Raw genomic sequence first — 18,883 nt, forward strand, 5'->3', positions numbered from 1 at the left:
TCCCTATTAGAAACAATATTATTGAAACAATGCACCTAAAACAAATAAAACAGCAACAAAAGAATATAGAAAAGCATTCATTGCAGTGGTGCCTTTTCAGTTAAATACGCTTTCTTATAAAGTGGCAAGAGACTATGTACAAATTTACAGCTGAAAGTAAATCTTTATATACAAGTCATCTTGTTGTTAGACCTTTTGGACCTCTGCTCTCCCTGTGTAAAAGGCCCTCCAGGCAGAACTGATTGAGGTTGGAGTGTTTTAGTTCATAGCACATGATAGATGAGCCTGGAACTCGAAGCTCCTGGCGTTGCAGGCTGTGAATCGATGCTGGTCACAGGAGAAAGAGAGGCAGGGTCCTGGAGAGGCAGCCCAGGTTGCTCTGAGGAGGTGATCCGATCCACTATGCTGGATAAGCAATCCAAGCTGGATAAAGAGTTTTTATCTGTGGCATATACTAAGGACGGAAGGAGAAAAGTATGAAAATATACATATATCTCCAAAGAGACTTGTTTTGTTTTGTTTTTTTCTTTTCAAAGAGACTTGTTTATGTTGCCATTTAAACTATAGGTCAGTCCCTTTGACACTGAGGTCAAATGGCTACAGAAACGCTGGTGTAGAAACGTGTAGCTTATGGGGATGGCTCAGACAGTATGCCCTCTTGTCACATTATAGTTTAAAAAAAAAGTGTGTTGGGAAAATTCAAAGCAGAGAGGTGTATAGGATTTTTGTTTTGTTTTGTTTTGTTTTGGTTTGGTTTTCTGGGAGTTGTTTGTTTGTTTGTTTTGATATTTACCCCCTAAACCATCTCCATAAGAACCATTATTCCTATTTCTGTCCTTAGATCTGTCCAGGAAAAGCAAATTATGCTTTACCAAGCTGAATTGTGAAGTTGAACTGGCCCATAAACTTCTCTGAAGTCATCAGTTCTTACCATTTGGTACATCAGGAGAATAGACACTGTCAAAACTGCTGCTCTTTCGGGACCAGACAGGGCTGTTACATTCCGGCTATAGCATAAGACACAAAAGAAGATGTTTATTTCAGGCTTTGGCAAAAGATGCTCTCATCTACGAGTGAGACCACGCCAGTCCACTAGCTTCATAAATTGACCACTCTCCATCAGCTTCCCTGATTTAGGAAGGGGTAGCCCTCACCAAATTGCCAGGGCATTGAGGTTAATCTCTGTGCTTGGAGAAGATGGAAGCTACAGCCTGAGGAAAGGGGGATGGAATTCAGCAGCAATGTGCATTGGGTTAACCATGCAAAATGGATTGAGGTAGAAGGAAGCCACACTAATTCAGGGAAAGAACATTTTCCCAGGGCAAAAACACATTAAAACCTAGTAGCAGTCAAGCAAATTCTCTCCAAAAATAATAACTCATCATCTTCGGTCAGGCTTCAGTAAGGGAAGGCTAATGTGGGCTTTTTTTTTTTTTATGTCCCACCCCATTAACTTATTATAAAATTGGGGCAGTGGGACCCTCTCACCATTACCTTTAGATGTTCCTGTGTGTCTGAGTCCATTGGTGGGATATTTTGGAAATAGCATTGGATTGATTAATCTCAGCCACCTACCTAGCATGCCAAACTTTCACAAACAGACATTGGCTAGAAATCAGATTAATACCCACTCAACAAATCTCCTAAATGATTATTGTTTTCTCTGACAGCAAATGTCCATTCCCTCAACTTCCCAACTATCCACCAATGGCCACTGACAATCTTGTTCTCACACCTGGTGTTAAGTGAGGATTTAAGATTTTTAAACAAGGACTGGGGTGGTCAAGGGGGCACCAGAGGGACCTCTTACCATGCCATCGGAGCAGCTGGACGTGGGACTGGTGGGCTCGGAGCAGCTCTGTCCAGGGAGGCTGTAATAATTCTCCACCTGCTCCCTCAGCAGCTCCTGCAAGCTTTCGATGTAGCGGATGGCGTTCCTGAGGATCTCCACCTTGGGTAACCTCTGGTTGGGGTTGGTCGTAGTGCACCTCTTGAGGGTCTCAAAAGCCTGGTTAACCTTCTTCAGGCGCCTCCGCTCGCGCATGGTGGCCGCCTTCCTGCGGTCCATGGTGGTGGACTTCCTCTTGCACGCCTTGCAGGCCCACATCAGACAGTGGCCAGCCTGGTGGTGGCCGGAGGGCGCTCTCACGTGCTCATCTTCATCAGAGCCTTGCAACTCGACTTTGTGTGCCCCGAAGGTGGTCACTCTCGTCTCGAACTCGTCCCCGAAATCGCCCTCAGGGGACGGAATGCAGGAGCCATCGTAGAAATATTCAGAAGGCGAAAACTGGCAGCCGTCCATCACGTCCATTGTCCTGTGGAGGAACTGGACACTTGGAGAACAGCGATAGGGACAGAGGAGATAGCTGAAATCTGGGTAGGGGAGCCTGGTGCAGCTGCTGCGGGGCAACCCGGGCGGGCGCTTCTTTGGTCAGTATGCCTGTAATTAACAAGGGCAGGAGCCTGGTGGCCTGGGCCAGCCGCTCTGGGCTGGGGGCCCTTTATATATTCTTAGGAGAGGGAGGCCAGCCCCAGTGGCCTGACTCTATTAGCATATCCCACCGCAACCCCCGCCAGGGCTGTCTGGGTAAACCTCCGCCTTTTCTCTAGGGACAATTTGCTGTTTACTGCCCCTTTTGACGCTAATGGTTTTACTGTGGTTCTGCTGTGCTTGGGGAGGGGGCGCTCCCCAGCCTTCTCACTTGCCCTCAACCGGTACAAGACACCAAGCATTCACCCAGAGTGAGTGCCATGGTCCCCAGGAATGCGTCCTCTGCGACTTTCAACAATCTCGTCCACCTGAAAAAGGAATCATCATCAATGGATAGTACCCGCTACATTCCTAGGATCCCAGAAACTGGCCTCCCTTCTCGGAGTTTGGGACAAGAGAAATTGCCTTTTGTTGTAGTTGTTTGTCATGAACTTTACTTAGTAATTTTGGGAGTTATTATGCTAAAAACTTAAAGGGAAACTTTCAATCTAGAGGTACTTTTTTTTGAAAGAATGTCTTTTGTATGGATGAGAAAAATAAAAATTCGGATCAGAGTGTCATTTTTAAGGTTCTGAGTTCCTGAAAGTGTAGTAAAGACGTCCATTTCTCCCCTCCCCAGAATGAGACCCTTTCGCGGTTTTCCATCTAAGAAGAGGTGGATCTGAAAGGCCAGGTGACCAGGAGCGCGTCTTCAATTCCTTCCTCCCCTTTCCCCGTTCGTTTTGCACATATTTTTTACTGAATGCCCCCTTCTTTGTGCTTTGTGCTAGGCCTTCTCTAAAACTGAAGCCCGATTCCAAAGATCTGCAAGCAAAGAGGCCCAGTTTAGACCTCGAGCTCCCGTTCCAGGGGCGAGGATCCTTTCTGCCTGTCTTTCTGCTCCGCCCTGTCATTTGGACAGACTAAACAGCCAAGCTGGGCTTTAGGGTGGCTAATTTTCTGCTTTTAGGCAAACTAACACCGTTACAGATGCATCCCAGCTGCTGGCACAGCAATCCCTCTTCAGCTCGTGTAAAATTTCTAACTCCTCAAACTCCCAGTAACTTCACACACATCTGCGACGAAAGACTTCTTGAAAAGTAATAGCAACTGGGCCTTTGAAACCTGGCTGCAGAGATGGTGAGGAGGAAAGTCTACCATTAAAGTGACAATGAATCAATTAACTTGTGCCTCCTCTCCTCCACCCTTAACAGAATCTCAAATCACTTTGAGGAGGGACTGATTATGTTTAAGAGAAATGGTTCCTCCATGACTAGACAGATAGTCCCGGGTTTTGGGCCAGGACTCACTAAAAGAAGAGGGAGTGTTCTCACCTGGACCAACACCATCCAGCCCAGTAAGTGTTAAGGCTTCAAAGTTAAGGGTGGGGGTAGAGGCTTCGTTCTATTATTTTTCAGCCTAATTTCTTTCCCCCTACAGCAAGCCCTGACTGGCTGGTCCCTCATCTAAAGAGGCCAGCTAAGTGCAACGATTTTTCTAGGTGAAATTGGCTCTCGGAATGAAGCCTATGAAGGAGAAGGGAGAGTGAGTGACCAGGTCATCCTTAGAGACTCTCTACTATGTATTTATTGTGGTCGGTCCCCTCTCCTCCGTGTTCCCATAGCCCTAAAACAAAAAAAGTTGCCCTCTTGAAAACAAGGCTCCAACACACACCAATGGGCTGTTTAATCATTTGACCAGTGGGAAATCCGTCTGCACCTTTTTTTTAGGGTTATTAACAGAATGATGCCTTTGAAATGAATACTCTACCTAGGGCTACAGCAGTTAAAGGAGTCAAGTTGCTCGGACTCAGGACGATTCTAGCCACGCTAATGGAAATATTCCAGTGGCCGGCATGTTGTTACTGGGAAATAAAAGGAGGATGGGGACATTCGCTAGGAAATTCACGCCAATTGGACCCACAGTCTCTGGGTAGCAGCAGTATGATCATTTTCTTGAGTTTGGCCAAAGCTAAAGCAGAGGGGATGTATTTATGATCTGACCACTATGTTAGTCCTAAAAGTTCACAGTCAATCAATTGAGATCATGCATCTGCGTATTTTCCCCTAATTTTTTTTCTCCACCAAATGCTTAAGGTGCACTTTCTGCAGTCTCGCCAGCCTGGCATGTGTGTAACCAACAACTGTGGTGAATTTAGTGTTTGCCAAGCTTTGCTTCAAGCAATACATAATATACGTTAAATAAATGTAAATGCATGCGATGCTCACCAGTCTCAAGTATGACTCTATTGTTAGATCTATTTCAGAAAGACAGTAAACAAAGGTCAGTTTGCCCCAGATCACACAGGATTAGAAAGTAGGCTTCTAGTCTGCACTCTCTAGGGCGAGTTCTGTTGGTTTTCTTCTTGAACAGAAAAGGGCAGAACTGGGCGACCAGAAGTCTTTCCCTCAGGTCTTGTCCCTGGAAAGACGCTGTCACTCAGGCGCTGTCAGTAAAGGGAGCGCTCAGAGGTTAGGGCTGTCTTTTGTAAGGTGATCGCAAAACAAATTTACCAGAGTGCTGCGCGGACTAGTGGAACTAAAGAAGCGGAGAAAAAACAAGCACCCGGTGGCTTAATGGGACTTGCTAGGGGAAGGGGAACACACGGGTCCTGGGTTGAAGGCCCTTGGGACCCAAGTGCTGAAAATAGTTTCCAGGCTCACCAAAGTAACAAAGGAGACAAAACTCTTAAACCTCTGTCAGGGGATGAGAGCAGGAAGAGATCAAGGGAAGGGGATGTGCAAACAAGAAACCCAGTACCCCAAAGATGGCTGGGGACCCTCACTACAGAAGCAATCTTGTTGCTCTTCTTAAAGCCTAGACATTGAGAGAGAAATGTGACCGAATGGGGAGAAAAAGAATTCTCTAATTAAGAAACTGAACAGGTGTATGGAAAAAAAAACACTAATCGTTTTTTAAGTACTTACCAACATGTCCCTCTACCCAAATCACACCAGACTGGCTTTATTCCTTGAGAAAAGAATGAGAGAGTCGTGAATTTCTTATGTGCAGAAATACCTCCCCTGGGTTAAAAGGCAAACAAACAGGCTTTTAACACTGATATTGCACTACTGGTTGTCTTTGATGAAGGCCGTGAAATAGAGGGGAAAAATGCAAGTCTACTATTGCACATAAATAACCACTGGGGTTCTGGAAAACGACATGGATTGCTGTTTACATTTACAATCTATTAGTTTTATATCTTGAAAAAGAGAAAGGCAGACACATAAGCTCACTTTAATTGCACAACCCTTTACATTATGATCAACTTTTTTTTTCTTAAAAAAGAACCTATTATAGTTTTGGCAACAGTTCTAGTGTTGATGGACAAGCCACACCATGAAATTAATGTCTACAACTTCCTTCTTAGTAGATTTATCCACAACAGGAACGCTAAGTTATTGAAAATGCTTAATGGATTTGTAAGAGGACATATTAGGTAGAAAGAGAAATTTCAACTCACTTCTGCTCCAACTTGCAGACCCAGAATCCTTCCTGGACCAAGAGTTATTCTTGGGATTTTTTTTCCTCCTCCTTATTATCAATGACTTTGGAACGTGTGAAACAATTTCTGACTGCTCTTAGCTCTGAGAAGTAGGCACACCTAAGTAAACACATTAGTACCTGCCAGAGTTGCTGGAAGAATTTGTGGAGAAGACAGCTGAGGAAGACATTGGCCTCCACATGGATGCAAGGACTCCCAGGGGAGATCAAAGGCCTGAGTAAGGACTTTTAGCAGCCTTGAGAGTAGAGAAAGTAGCTGGTTCTTAGAGCATTGTCTTTGTTTCAGCACATGGCATAGCCATTCCATCCTAAAGACTGACTCTGAAAGAGGCTTACCGAGAATGTGCATTTTTCTTTTTGAAAGTGAAACTTTTTAGAGTGAGGCTTTTTTTTTTTTCCCCCCCGGTTAAAACAATGTCTAGATGGGCCTGTGGGAGACTGTCCTAATGGCCTGGTTCTTTGAGGATAAACTATGTTACGGTAAAATTCTAACGCATTATATTAGTAAATGAGCCAGAGTTTATACGAAAGACTCCCTACCTCCACCCCCCTAGATTTAGCGCCTCAGGGGAGAAGAGGCAGCCTTTGGGATGAGACAATAAGACCAAATATTATTATGAGAAATGCACAAATGGGTAAATTAATTTAACTTGAAGTTTTAAAATGTCTTCCTAGGGAGTAAAACCACGCTATTAGCTTTTCGTCAATCTCAAGAGTAGCTGGATGTGCTAAATATTTGTACTTTATCACCCATAACACACAAATTTTTTGTTATGTGTATTTTTTGGGTTTTTTTTAAGTGAAGTTATCAGACATAAGTGGATTTTCCCAAGGTTCAGGCTTGAAAAGCAGTAATTCAGGTGTAGTGATTAACATTATTTTGAGAAAGCTGATGCTTGACATTCCACAAATTATTTCTGTAGCAATATAAAAAGAAAATTACTCGTTATTTTATACTTGATCAATTTATACCTGCCTCTGGGAAGAGGTTCAAATTAAACCCCAAATTGCTTATCTCTACTTCTTGATTTTCTGCTTCCTTAGCCGCATTTGTTTTGGCTTTGGCTCTACTAAAGATTGTCATCATTAATAGCAAACAAAAACATTTTAATTGCAAACACACCAAGGATTTCATTGGCAAGCCTAACATGTAGTTTCAGCACAAAGGTCACCTGATGTCTTTGGAAACTATTTGTTCTGTTTAATGAAGTGACATCTTTAGGAAAACTTATTTTAAACAATTTCTCAAGTTACCCAGCTAAGATATGGAGGGCTTGGTTTTCAGAAATGGAATAAAATTTATCAAGAAGTAAAACATCTTGTTGTTGAGAGAAGTATAATATGGATCTTATTCTAATCATGTGCATAATAATAAAGTACATAGAGTTCAGATCTATTGCTAAAGACGACAGACAAAAATAAATTAACTTTGTTAATAATAAGGTTTGACTTTAACTGTAGAAGAAACATAATTTTTTGAAAAATAGATGTATATTTTCATTTTAGGGCATTCTGTGTTGATGGGGGTGGGGAGAAACAGTAAGTATACTTGACTCAATGATGTCAAGTTGGCACCAACTCATAGGTTTTTAAAGGCTGTAAATCATAAGAAAGGTGACTGACCATCTTTCTTTCTTAGAGCAGCTGGTGGGTCTAAACCATATACCTTTGGGTTGGTAACCCACTAGGCTACCAGACCTCCCTAACTACATAACAAACATAATTACATAATTAGAAGGCAAACAGCACCTAAACATAGTCATCAATGTTGTGTTTGGATATTTTTAAAGTCTTCATTGCCTTTTTTTTTTTTTAATGGAAGTTGCTGCTGTTATTTGGAGTTCATTTGCCAGCCATTCATCAAACTAGTCTTGAGAATTGTTTGGAAACAATTGTCAAAGGGGCACAAGTTATTCTCTAGACCATGAAATGAGCCTTCTTAATTTCTCAAAGCATCTCTTTGAGATTGCCTGGTGTTTTGAGGGCACCACCTCAAAGTCATCCATTTTGGTTGTCTCCAGTTGGTTGACTCTATGCTTACCAGAAACAGGAAACTGTTTCAAAGGCACCTTTTCTATGGAAAAAGTAGTAACCATATATCTCACAGATTTTGTAAGATCAAGAGTTAATATGCACAGTGCTAACAATGGTTGTTCCTGTGGCAGTTACTCTATTTTCTTATTAATCCTTTTCTTTGCCAGAGCCAGCTGACTGGAAATACAGTCTATTTTGGTATAAGAAAAGACTCTGGATGGCCATTTAGATTAATTTTAAAAAGTAAATTTAATAAACACATGTAATGATTATTTTGGCTAAGCACTTTACATGCATTATCTCACTGAATCTTCATAGCCTCAGCACTTGGGCATTATTATCCTTCTCATTATTTTACATATGAAGAAGCAGAACTAAGAGAGAAAAATGAATCATTTTTTTCCCCAGGAATACTGCCAACCCCAAGGCAGCACTTCCTGGTGGTGCCAACCCACCAGCAGTTCCTGGGGAGAAATATGGGCTATCTTTTTCAGTGCAATTTACAGCCACAGAAACCTATGCCTGTTCAGCTATGGGTGAGAACCAACTCCGTGCATGTTTGAGTTTGGACACAGTAGCAGCCTGGTTCAGGCTGGTATACCGACAGCCTCATGAAGGCACAGCCCTTTCCATCTGCTTGACTTTCATCTGCTTCTCTCACACAACTTTAAGAGAACATATGCCAAATGTCCCTTTCCTCTATAAGCCTTCTGCTTTATAAGTATTCTAGAAGAAACTAAAGTTATCCATATACTTGGGGAAAAAAGTAGCTATTACTCATCCTGTTGCTATTGTTGTTGTTATGCGCCATCCAGCCTCCTGCAACTCATAATGACCCTATGTCCAACAGCCCTAAACCCTTCTCTATCCTGTGCCAATGTTATTGTCTCTGACAGACCTACCTCCATTCACCCAGTAACTGATTCAATCAATTTCATTGAGGGACTTGCTCTCCTGCACTGTCCCCCCACCCTCCCAAGCATGGCATCCAAGGACTGGTCCCTCCTTGCAACATGTCCAAAGTATGTCAGTTCTGAAGCTACAGAATCCTTTCCTCCGCCTGGTCTCACCCTCTCTAGGAAAAATCTTTTTGTTCTCCTTGCTGTTATGTGTCATAAATCACATGAGAGGAGACTGGCCATCTTTCTCCCGCTAAACAACTGATGGATTCAAACCGTCTGTATTTGGGTTTGCAGTGCAACTCCTTACCACTAAACCACCAACCAGACCATGTTATCACTGAGAGATAAGGGGGGGGGGGGCAAAATACTCCTTCCTGCCTGCAGGGAGCACTATCTGAGATGGTTTCTGCAATGTCTAAGATGCTCTGGGCCAATGTCCAGGCAGGTGAACCAGAGAAAGGCTAAATTTGGCTTGATAATGTTTTTCATCCCTGGCTTGGAGATTTCCTGTAGGGTGGAAAAGGGTAAAATGGAATTAAAGGGAACTGGTAATAAAAGAGCGAAAGTGCCATTTACAGAATGTAAGAGAAGTAGCAATTCAAAAGCAGTGGTTGCTCTCCTCAGATTCACTTCCAACTGGGTTTTTCTTGGTGGTCGCTTCTTGCTGAGGTTACAGTATAAACAGACCTGGCACAAATTGTAAAAGCCTCACAGTGAGCAGCTCCCAGGGCTTTAAGCCTCTCTGGGGATTTGCAATTTGCCCCAGCTAAGAGGTTTAATGTGTGTTGTTGTATTTTGCCCTCAACCATTTAACCCTTTCCTGTCTTGGAACAACCTTGCCTTCAAAGCTCTCCCACCTCAAGAGTCAGATTGCCTGCTTCTTTTATCTTTCTATTAGAAAAACAATCCCAAGTCACACACCAGTTCCTGTCTTCTAGCAATCTAAGAGGTCCTCTAACCGCTATACCAATAGCTGTTAAAATGCTGGGCTGCTGACCTCAGGGTCAATGGTTCCAGCCCACCATGCCCTTCACAGAAGACAAATGAAGGAGTTTACCTCAGCAAAGATTTGTTTCTATAGGGTCACTATGAGTTGGAATCGATTAGACTTTTGTTATGAGTTCATAGTTTTGGTGTCAGTGCCTAGTTCAATAAAACTGGTGAGGGGCCTCAAGGCTTGTTTGGAAGGCCACTAGATATTCCAGATATGGGGACCTCCTGGAAAGTCACAAGAGGGACACTAGTTTGGGCTAAATCAGATGAAAATATGCTATGGAAATAAGCAAAACATATGGAAATAAGATTTTCCTGGATTGAAAATTCAATTGACAATTTAGGGTAAATAGATACACAGAACTCCAGGTGTGGAATAATTACAAGTGGGGAAAACATGTTGTCAAAAAGAAGCCGTTACTCTTCTGAATTTAGCCGTTAATTAGTCTGTGTAATGTCTAAATGAATATATGGATTCTCTTTATTGATGTGCACATGCACTCAAATGTACTTTCTCATCTGCTCCATTTGCTGTTATGAACCTTCGAGTTGAACCAGCCCAGGCCCGACTTTCCAGCAGGTTTTCAGAGGCAAGAAATCTCAGGGAGGAGTTGGCTAATCTTTCTCCTGGGAAGCGCTGGGGTTTCAAGCCGCGTGTATGTTCATGTGTTCAATATGTAACAGCTGAATCCAGTTAAGACCAACTTGGTTCATATAGACACATTTTTTAATATTACAATACCAAGATTCTCGCATATTTTATATACAATTTGCCATTCCACATTTAAAATATATTTTTAGGTTTACATAAAAAATGAAAGAATTCACATTATTTACAAAAATACATTAAATAACACTAATGATAAAAAAGAAAAAGCAAGCAACGTTCTCAGTTTGTTTCGGACAGGAATGAACTTCTTTGGAACACGGTACTAAGGAAATACTTCCAAAAAATGCATCTACATTATAAAACCAACCAACAAACCAAAGGGCGCTGGACCTAAACCACTAAGTGTTCCAAAAATTAAAGCACTGAGCTATAAGGCCTTTTTATTTGCGTGTGCACAACAGTTTCTCAGTTTCTTTTATCGCTATGTCCCCTTCCATTTTATAAACTCGCAGGTTTGAGTTCCTAAATGTTAATGCAATGTGACGTAATCTATAGGATTAGGCGAGAGCCTGTGGTATCTGCTCGCTGCATGCAGAATGGCCCAAGAGCCTGCTCTGCATTACTTCTCCACCACCTCCTCCACGCCGGGAAGCTTGCATTCTTCAGAGGAGATGCTGTCCACGATAGAAGAAAGGCATCGAAGGCTACTCGAGGCCGACGAATCAAGGATTGCCCCGCCTGAGACAGAAAACACATGCGCACCCAGATTGAACGCTAGACCACTGAAGGAGGCAGAAGCGCTCAGCGGCTGTGGAAGCGCAAGAGGACCCATCCTTGCGCTCCAGGAGTGCCCTTCTGGGGGAAGGGTCATCCCTACATGCACCCGGAGCCCAGAACCCAAAGGGCAACCCCAGTCCCCTCCGGGGAGGTGCCCGTAGCCGACTCCTGCCCTTCTTTTTCCATTACCTTCCTTAGCAGTTATCACGAGCTCCCTGGAATGATCCGAAACACTTGGCCACTGGGAGCTGCAGGTGCGCAGGAAATCCGCGCCCTCGAGCTGGAGGGAAAACCAAAAGTAGCGAGAGATTAGGAACGAAACATCAGTTCCGGGAGTGGGGGTGTCTCCCTGTTTTCTGGGGCCCCAGCACGCATTTCCTGCCTGTAGCCCGCACCCCAGCTCCACGGGTCACCCGAGGTTCATTAAGGAGGGGGCGGCGAGGAAGGAGGTGGGAAAGGAGACGTAGCAGCTGCAAGGTTTCAGAAACCTTTGCTTTGCCCTTCCCCGCAGCATCTGGGCTTACATTTTCTTGCTTGGGTCTGTAGCTGAAGGGGTCCACAACCAACTCCTGCATTTTCTCCTGCTGGTCCAGCCGGTGCAGCAGGTCCTGCAGCCGCTCAATGTAGTTGATGGCGCTCCGTAGAATTTCCACCTTGGGCAGCCTCTGGTTGGGGTTCGCCACAGTCCGCCGCTTCAGCGCCTCGAAGGCCTCGTTGATTTTCTTTAGCCTCCTCCTTTCGCGAAGGGTGGCGGCCTTCCGCCTGTCGGTGGGGGCAGATTTTCTCTTGCAAGTCTTGCAAGCCCAGATGAGACATTGGCCTGGGCAGTGGGGAGGCTGCAGGCCCGGGGGCGCCAGGACATGCTCCTCACCGCTGCTGTCGCTCCCCCCTTCAGGGGGCATTTGGTCCTGGCAGGGAGACAGGGTCCCATCACTCCCTGGATACAAAGGAGAGCCCTCTGCTACTTCTAATGGCTGCAGAGTAACATTTTCCCCATCCAAGTAGAAGAAATAGGAGCCAGTTTCAAAAAGGTCCATCATCATGTTCTCCTCGTTGGCCTCTGACTCGGTCTGAACTGGGTGATGGGCTCAAAACCCCAGAGGAACCACCCAGATGGCATTTAATTAGTGCAGTGACATAAGTCGCCCCAGCTTTATATATAGTAGCTCCTGAAACTCAATCCAACTTTTAGCTGTCATGGAGCATCACTTTTCCAGTGTGATTATGGCCATCACACCGGGAAACATCCCGTTTCAAGGGGAATTGAGTCGTGTCCCCCTAGAATGAAGTGACAGTCTATATGCAGGGAAAGTTAAAACAAAATACACGCAGAGAATCATACCATTTTCACAACACATGGAAGTCTTCCATTCTGGCTGGTTTAGCTGGTAACCTGTTTACGGGACAACTTCAAAACAACTGGGGATTAACACTGCCTCATTCCCCTCCCCCAGGCTCCTCTGAATTCTAAGTATAGACCCATGATGAAAGATTTCAAAGGCAATATCCATTGCCTGAAGATAGCATAGTTAATATTTTCAGAGTGGTCAACTCTTTTCTCACTCCTGCCTGTCAAAAAGATGCCATTGCAGTGATTAAAACCATTACAGTCCTTCAAAGTCCTAGCAACAGGTAACTCTCTTTCCTCTCTTTTACTAAGGCTGTAAAATGAATTGGGAGCTGGAGGGGGAGGCTAGGATTGCTCAGATTCCAAGTTACCACATTACCATATGAAATGACTCTCTAGATTCTTCCATTGACACCTTATTTTGTTTATGCTGGTGTTTGGGTTTTTTGTTATTTTGGTTTTTTTTTGGGGGGGGAAGACTAACCCAAATTTGAATTTAGCACCCTTCTATGGTGGGCATTTGAGTTTTGGGGTGTGAGAGAATATGGGGTACAGTACATGATATAACTTCTCCTTAGAACTGGTTTTAGTGAAAATAAAGACTCACCCCACAGCAAAGTACTATTTCAGGAATCACTGATGGCCCACCCCAAGGTGTCCTTTGTGTGGTTCTTTTTTCATATTTTGCGTGCTTACAGATTTTTCATTTATATCCTCACTATCTATTGACTCCCAGTAAGTTATTGTGTACTAGACACAGAAAAGTATCAACTTAGGGCACAAGCAAGGAAATAGAGATAGTCTTTTTGCATTGCAGATGGTGGTGCCAATACATTAAGTATAATGCTTGACAAAATAGTATACCACAAAAGTGCATGGACCCTGGAATCCAAAAACCTTTCCTGAAGTCCCAGCCAAGTAGACTCTACTCGTGTAACCATGGTTAAATCCTAGGCCTCAGTTTTGTCAAGCAACTAATACTTACAGAATTTGACAAGGATTCAATCTATGAACTTTGATAAATGTTGATCATTGTAGAAGGGCTTCCAGCCTTTATTTCATAGGTTTGCTATGAGTCGTGTTTGACTCGAAGGCAATCAACAACAACAACAACAACAATAATTAACTGAGTTCATGCCCACAAAATATATATATTTAACTACCAGCTTGACAAATATTATTATTTAAAGCACAAATCCATGTCAATGTAAGACCATTTCTTATGAAGGAAATAAAACATAGATTTAGAGAATTTCATGTGTTTGTTTTGTATTGTCTCCCAGAGTTCCTCCAAATGGCCTCTACTTGTAAGGGGCCTTTGACAAAACAGTTAACCTTGGCTTTGGCCTATATCCCTGGTGTCTGAAAATCTGTAACCCCAACAATGATGATTATGTGCTGTATTCCTTGTCACCTTATTTCCTTTCTTATGAGTAAAGTGAAATTAATGCAAGAATTCAACTGCCAGAATGTGGATTAATTAACTAAATATTTTACTCAAGTAATTTATTAAAACCATATAATTCTACACAGTTTCTCTCCATAGGGTCATGTTTAGTGTTGATATTTTGGGCTGTTTTTACCTGTGAGTTATTATTGTTCAGTTGTATATTTCTTTACCAAGCTTGACAACCATTTTTAAGTTTCTGGAATGGTAGAGAGCACAGTGAAGAGTGGTAAGAAGCCACTGATCCCTTTGTGATATTTGCTTCTATTGTTACCAATCCTCTGGTTTCTAAAATCAGAAATTAAGACTTTGCAGCACAACATGTAATCTATCAGAGTATCATAAATTAACATGATAAATTATCCTTTACTTTCAACCAATACTTTATTCTGACTTGCAGTAATGTGAAGGTAATTGAAATCTATTTTTTGAACCAGTAGACATAGATAATTTAGCTAGTGGTAACACTATTAAGATGAGTGAAATGCACTTATCCAGCATTTATTGGTTGGCTACTAGTGATAGATGGTGCCCACAGTATTAAGAACTAATCAATAAAAATAACAACTTTCCTCATGGAGCTTAAATATGAGAGAGTGAAGATGGCTGAATGTGATTAAAAAACTGATAATGAGAGAAATAACCATGGAATAGAGCTGTAAAAGATTTAGAATACAGACAGGCTTTTTACCCTGCTGGTTCAAATCTTCAGGGATTTTTGTTCATTTGATTTATAATCCATAAAATTGATAAAACCCAAAACATGCCTTTGTTTCAGGTTAGGTACTTTGGTGGCATTTTGAAAAGGAAATTTGCTTAAAATATATAACATCTAGTATAAAAGAACTTTTACATATAGACAAAAAAAAATACATATGGACTAAGCCACCAGACTCCTCAACTTGACTGACTCCAGGACATTTTGAAGCTTGAGGGAGAGGTAGTGTGTGAGATGGAACCATTTCTTCACTCATCCAGATATCAGTCTGCATAATGCTCAACAGTAACGAAGTTTGCCCTTTCTTCTTTTTTCATTCAATATCATGAAAGGAGAATCAGCGAATTAAAAGAGATGAAAGATAAGAGTGAAACAAAAGTGGAAAATTTTTGAAACAATGATGAGGAGTGACCTCCCGGAAAAGGACAATATTTCTTAGTGTAAAGTCAACCTTTGCTAGTTGTATAGTTTCTCTTCATCAAGATGCAAAGCCCTTAGCCAGCATGCTCTAGAACTCAGGCCTATCATATTAATACTGTCTTTCAGTTTAGTCTAAACAGGCTTTTTTCGTTGTTATTGTTGAGGTGGGACTCAGGGGAAGGAAGAAAGCTCAAAGAAATACCAGCTTGGGAAATCACCATCTTTTTATTAGATTAGGTCAGTGGGAAAATACGCACCAATTCCAAACAACTAACCAGTGAACTCTTGTAACTCAAACTGTTTACAAAATGTGTGATGCCTGTAATTGCGATTACACTATTTCTCAGTAGAACTTGAGATACACAGATCTTGATAAAAGATTAAAAGAACTGTTTTATAACTTGAGATCCACTAACATTTAAGTGCTTCAAACATATTGTTTAGAAATGATAGAAAAATAGCTAGAGATAAGGGAATAATTACATTAAGAATCATTTGTAAATTGTTTCAAATGCTGATAGTTCATTGATGAAAGAAATTGAAACTAAGAGTTGAACAATTAACAAGTTTTCAAATAGTTTATCACCTTACTATTTTTGTTTCATGCTAAATTATTTGCAAGTGCATTTTCTTCTTGTCAGCACAAAAGAAACTTGAATGTATCCAATTCTCCTTCTCTGGAGAGGAGTGGGAGGAAAAGAAGGAATATGGTGGTGGATTTGGGAATGTGACATACTGGGTAGAATAATGACCCCACTATGGAACAAGATTACTTTGCAGCAAGAACTCAAGTTCTAGCCATTCCTAAGTGTGTTCAAAGCCCAAGTTCTATAAGAGACCAAATAGTGTATATATGTGTGTGTGTATCATAAACCTGTTGTTAGCATCAAAGTAATATTCATTGAGTCCATGATATTGAAAAGCAGGAGTGGCATCTATTTCCTAAACAACATGCCTCTGGAAACCATATGAACTTTGAGAACTGTTAATAGTTATAGAAAGGCTTCGGGTCTTTTGTTTATAGGGTCACTACGAATCATGCTCTACTTGATGGTAATCAACAACAAAAACAACAGCTAAGCAGATACAGCATTAATTATCTTCCTTTTGATATTCTATTAATAAATGATAGTGAAATAATTGAAAATCCTGGATTTCGCTAAAAATTATATTTAAGATTAATTTGATGGCTTATCTGTGTTAATGGTAGAAAGGAAATGAAGCTATCAAAACTAGTGAATCACATAATGTTGTTGTTGTGTACTGTCATGTCAGAACCCCCACATTGTTGACCCTCCAGTGGGTTTTCAGAGGCAGTTAAATGCACAAGAGGAGATTACCCATCGTTCTTTTTCTTGAATGTAGCTTCTTGCAGCTGGTGGATTTGAACTGCATGCCTTCACGATTGCAGTACAGTTTCTTACCAATATGCTACCAATGTTCCATTTATTTATGCCTTTAAAGTATTTTTGGTTTACCACAAGAGAGACAGTACATGTGCGCGCGCGTGTGTGCGCCTACACACATACACACACACACACACACACACACACACTCACCCCACTCCTCACAGATGTATAGTTGAGTAAGGGAGTTTGAATGAAAAGATGAGTTAATAGGACTGAGTGGTCAATTCGCAACTGTTGAGTCATAACCATGAGTCAAAGGAGGCAATCATTACTTATTTAGGAAAGGATGATTTGGAGACAGAAATTCCTGAGATGTTGGTTTGTTATATCTAAGGCATAAAGTTGAACCCTTTTAGAAAATCTGTGGATTAGGTTGATGATAAACCCAAGAAAGTTCCCATCAACAAACAGCTTCAGGAATAAACAATTAGTTATTATTTGGTCAGAAACAATGAGGAGAATATTGTGGGTTAAATTTTGGCGAGAACATTGGCAATATGCTGCATAGCTGGTTTCAAAAAAACAATTTCAACCGTCAACCGAGAGTAGAACTGAAAGGCCATACAAAAAATTATTATACCTTTTCAGCCACATAAAGGAGAGAGAGAAAAAGAGTAAAAGAGGAGAGAGAGAGGAAAGGGGAAGGGGGAAGGTAAAAAGAAGAGGGGAAAGGGAAGGGGAGAGGGAAACGAGGTAGAGGCCAGAGGAGGAAAAGGGGGAAGGGGAGGGGGAGGGAAGGGGAGAGGAGGGAGAGGGGAAGGGATGGGGAAAGGGAGGGGAGGAGGGAGGAAAAGAGGAAGGATGAGAGACACATGCACACAGACAGAGGGAAAACAAAGAGGAAAGACTGAACAGAATTCAGTAGAGCCCAAGGATAGAGTTGGGTCAACTAAGCAATACTGACCGAGTTGCCCTAAAGAAGAATGTAAAGATTGAGCCTGTTCAATGAAAAAAAAAAAAAAATCAAAAGAGGCAGAGACTTTAAATTTGCAATGGCTAAATGAGTAATATGAACTTTTGCACCTGTAATTTATTTAATCTGCGGCTAGACTGTGCCCAGAGAGTCCCTGTACAGCAGAGTAAAAATAGTTTTGCATTTACATGGATAGAGCATTTGAGTCACTTTAGAGGGCATGGGGGGAGGGTTTTCAGACCAAGTAGAGGAAAGGAAAATTTTAAAGGCGAACACTCTACGGTTCTCCAGATGGTGGCAGTGAGAAATTAGGCAGAAATAGTGGCAAGACCAGGGCAAGGGAGGGTTTCGGTTCAGAGGACAGCTGATCAGCTGCCTTTTAAAGCACAAACTAAGGACAGAAATCTAGGACAAGCAAAGGAGAAACCTGAGAGGCTGCTCTTCAGATCTGTCTGAAATGTAGTTTTTGAATTTTTGCTTTCACCCCTTAATTCACATTCGGAGTTGGGCACTCAGTCCACAAAAACGCCGTGTTTGTTCATACCTTGCCACAAAAGGTTCCTTATAAAGACAGCTGCCCACTTATTTTCTTGACATAATTTCCAGGTGAAAAATGCCTTTCTGACATGCTTGTGCTTATACAACAAAGTCCTCTTAATAGCTCCATGTTTCCTTTACTTTTCCCTCATATTTCAGAATTTAAGAATAAAATTTATGAAGTATTGGAATTAATGCAGGGTTAGGACTTCTTGGGAAGCTCTGTTGGCTTATTGGTAAGGAGTGTGATAAGGATTTGCTCTGCCAACCCCAAGTCACCGGGTTTGAATCCACCAGCTGTTCCAGTAGAGACACATGGACAATCTCCTTCCACCTGATATACAGCCTTTGAAAACCCTCTCTAAAGGGTTAGGTATGAGTTCTAACTTGAAGGCACATAACAACACAGCAAATAGAAAGGATTTCTCAGTAAACTGACCATTGGTCATAGATTTGCTTGGAATTGAAATCTTGGGGAATGGGAGTTTTAGCACTGTGAAAATCCTGAAAGATGACAAATTGGTTACCTTGTATCTAGTATTCAAAAATACTGTGGATGTTTGCTTGTATTTAATAACAGAATAATAATTTGCAGACTTTAGAAAAAAATATATACATATATATATACACACTCACACATATACATATATGTATATAATTTTAGGTCTAGGCTAAAGGCCCAGTTTAGCCACTTCTGGCTAATTACCTGTCTTGTGGCAAATTATATACATTTTCTAAATCTCACCCGGTGGGCAGGACTTTGTATTTAAAAGTAGGTTGGGCCCTTGGGCCTGGTGTTAC

At 41.8% G+C, this 18,883-nt stretch overlaps 2 protein-coding genes across 2 annotated transcripts; both read right to left on the bottom strand.

Annotated features, from left to right (window-relative positions):
• Positions 1–211: 211 nt before the first annotated feature.
• MYF5 (myogenic factor 5) lies at positions 212–2,346 on the bottom strand. The gene is made up of 3 exons (XM_006882542.1): positions 1,811–2,346; positions 932–1,007; positions 212–454 (listed from the first exon to the last, which is right to left on the bottom strand). Exons 1-3 carry the CDS (start codon positions 2,309–2,311, stop codon positions 264–266), a joined length of 768 nt encoding a protein of 255 aa, XP_006882604.1. The 5' UTR covers positions 2,312–2,346; the 3' UTR covers positions 212–263.
• An 8,786-nt stretch (positions 2,347–11,132) lies between these two features.
• MYF6 (myogenic factor 6 (herculin)) lies at positions 11,133–12,424 on the bottom strand. The gene is made up of 3 exons (XM_006882543.1): positions 11,815–12,424; positions 11,480–11,570; positions 11,133–11,251 (listed from the first exon to the last, which is right to left on the bottom strand). Exons 1-3 carry the CDS (start codon positions 12,331–12,333, stop codon positions 11,133–11,135), a joined length of 729 nt encoding a protein of 242 aa, XP_006882605.1. The 5' UTR covers positions 12,334–12,424.
• Positions 12,425–18,883: the final 6,459 nt, after the last annotated feature.

The sequence above is a fragment of the Elephantulus edwardii genome, unplaced genomic scaffold, assembly GCF_000299155.1.
Source record: "Elephantulus edwardii isolate Elephantulus edwardi_28Jun2011 unplaced genomic scaffold, EleEdw1.0 scaffold00021, whole genome shotgun sequence".
NCBI classification, from domain to species: Eukaryota; Metazoa; Chordata; class Mammalia; order Macroscelidea; family Macroscelididae; genus Elephantulus; species Elephantulus edwardii.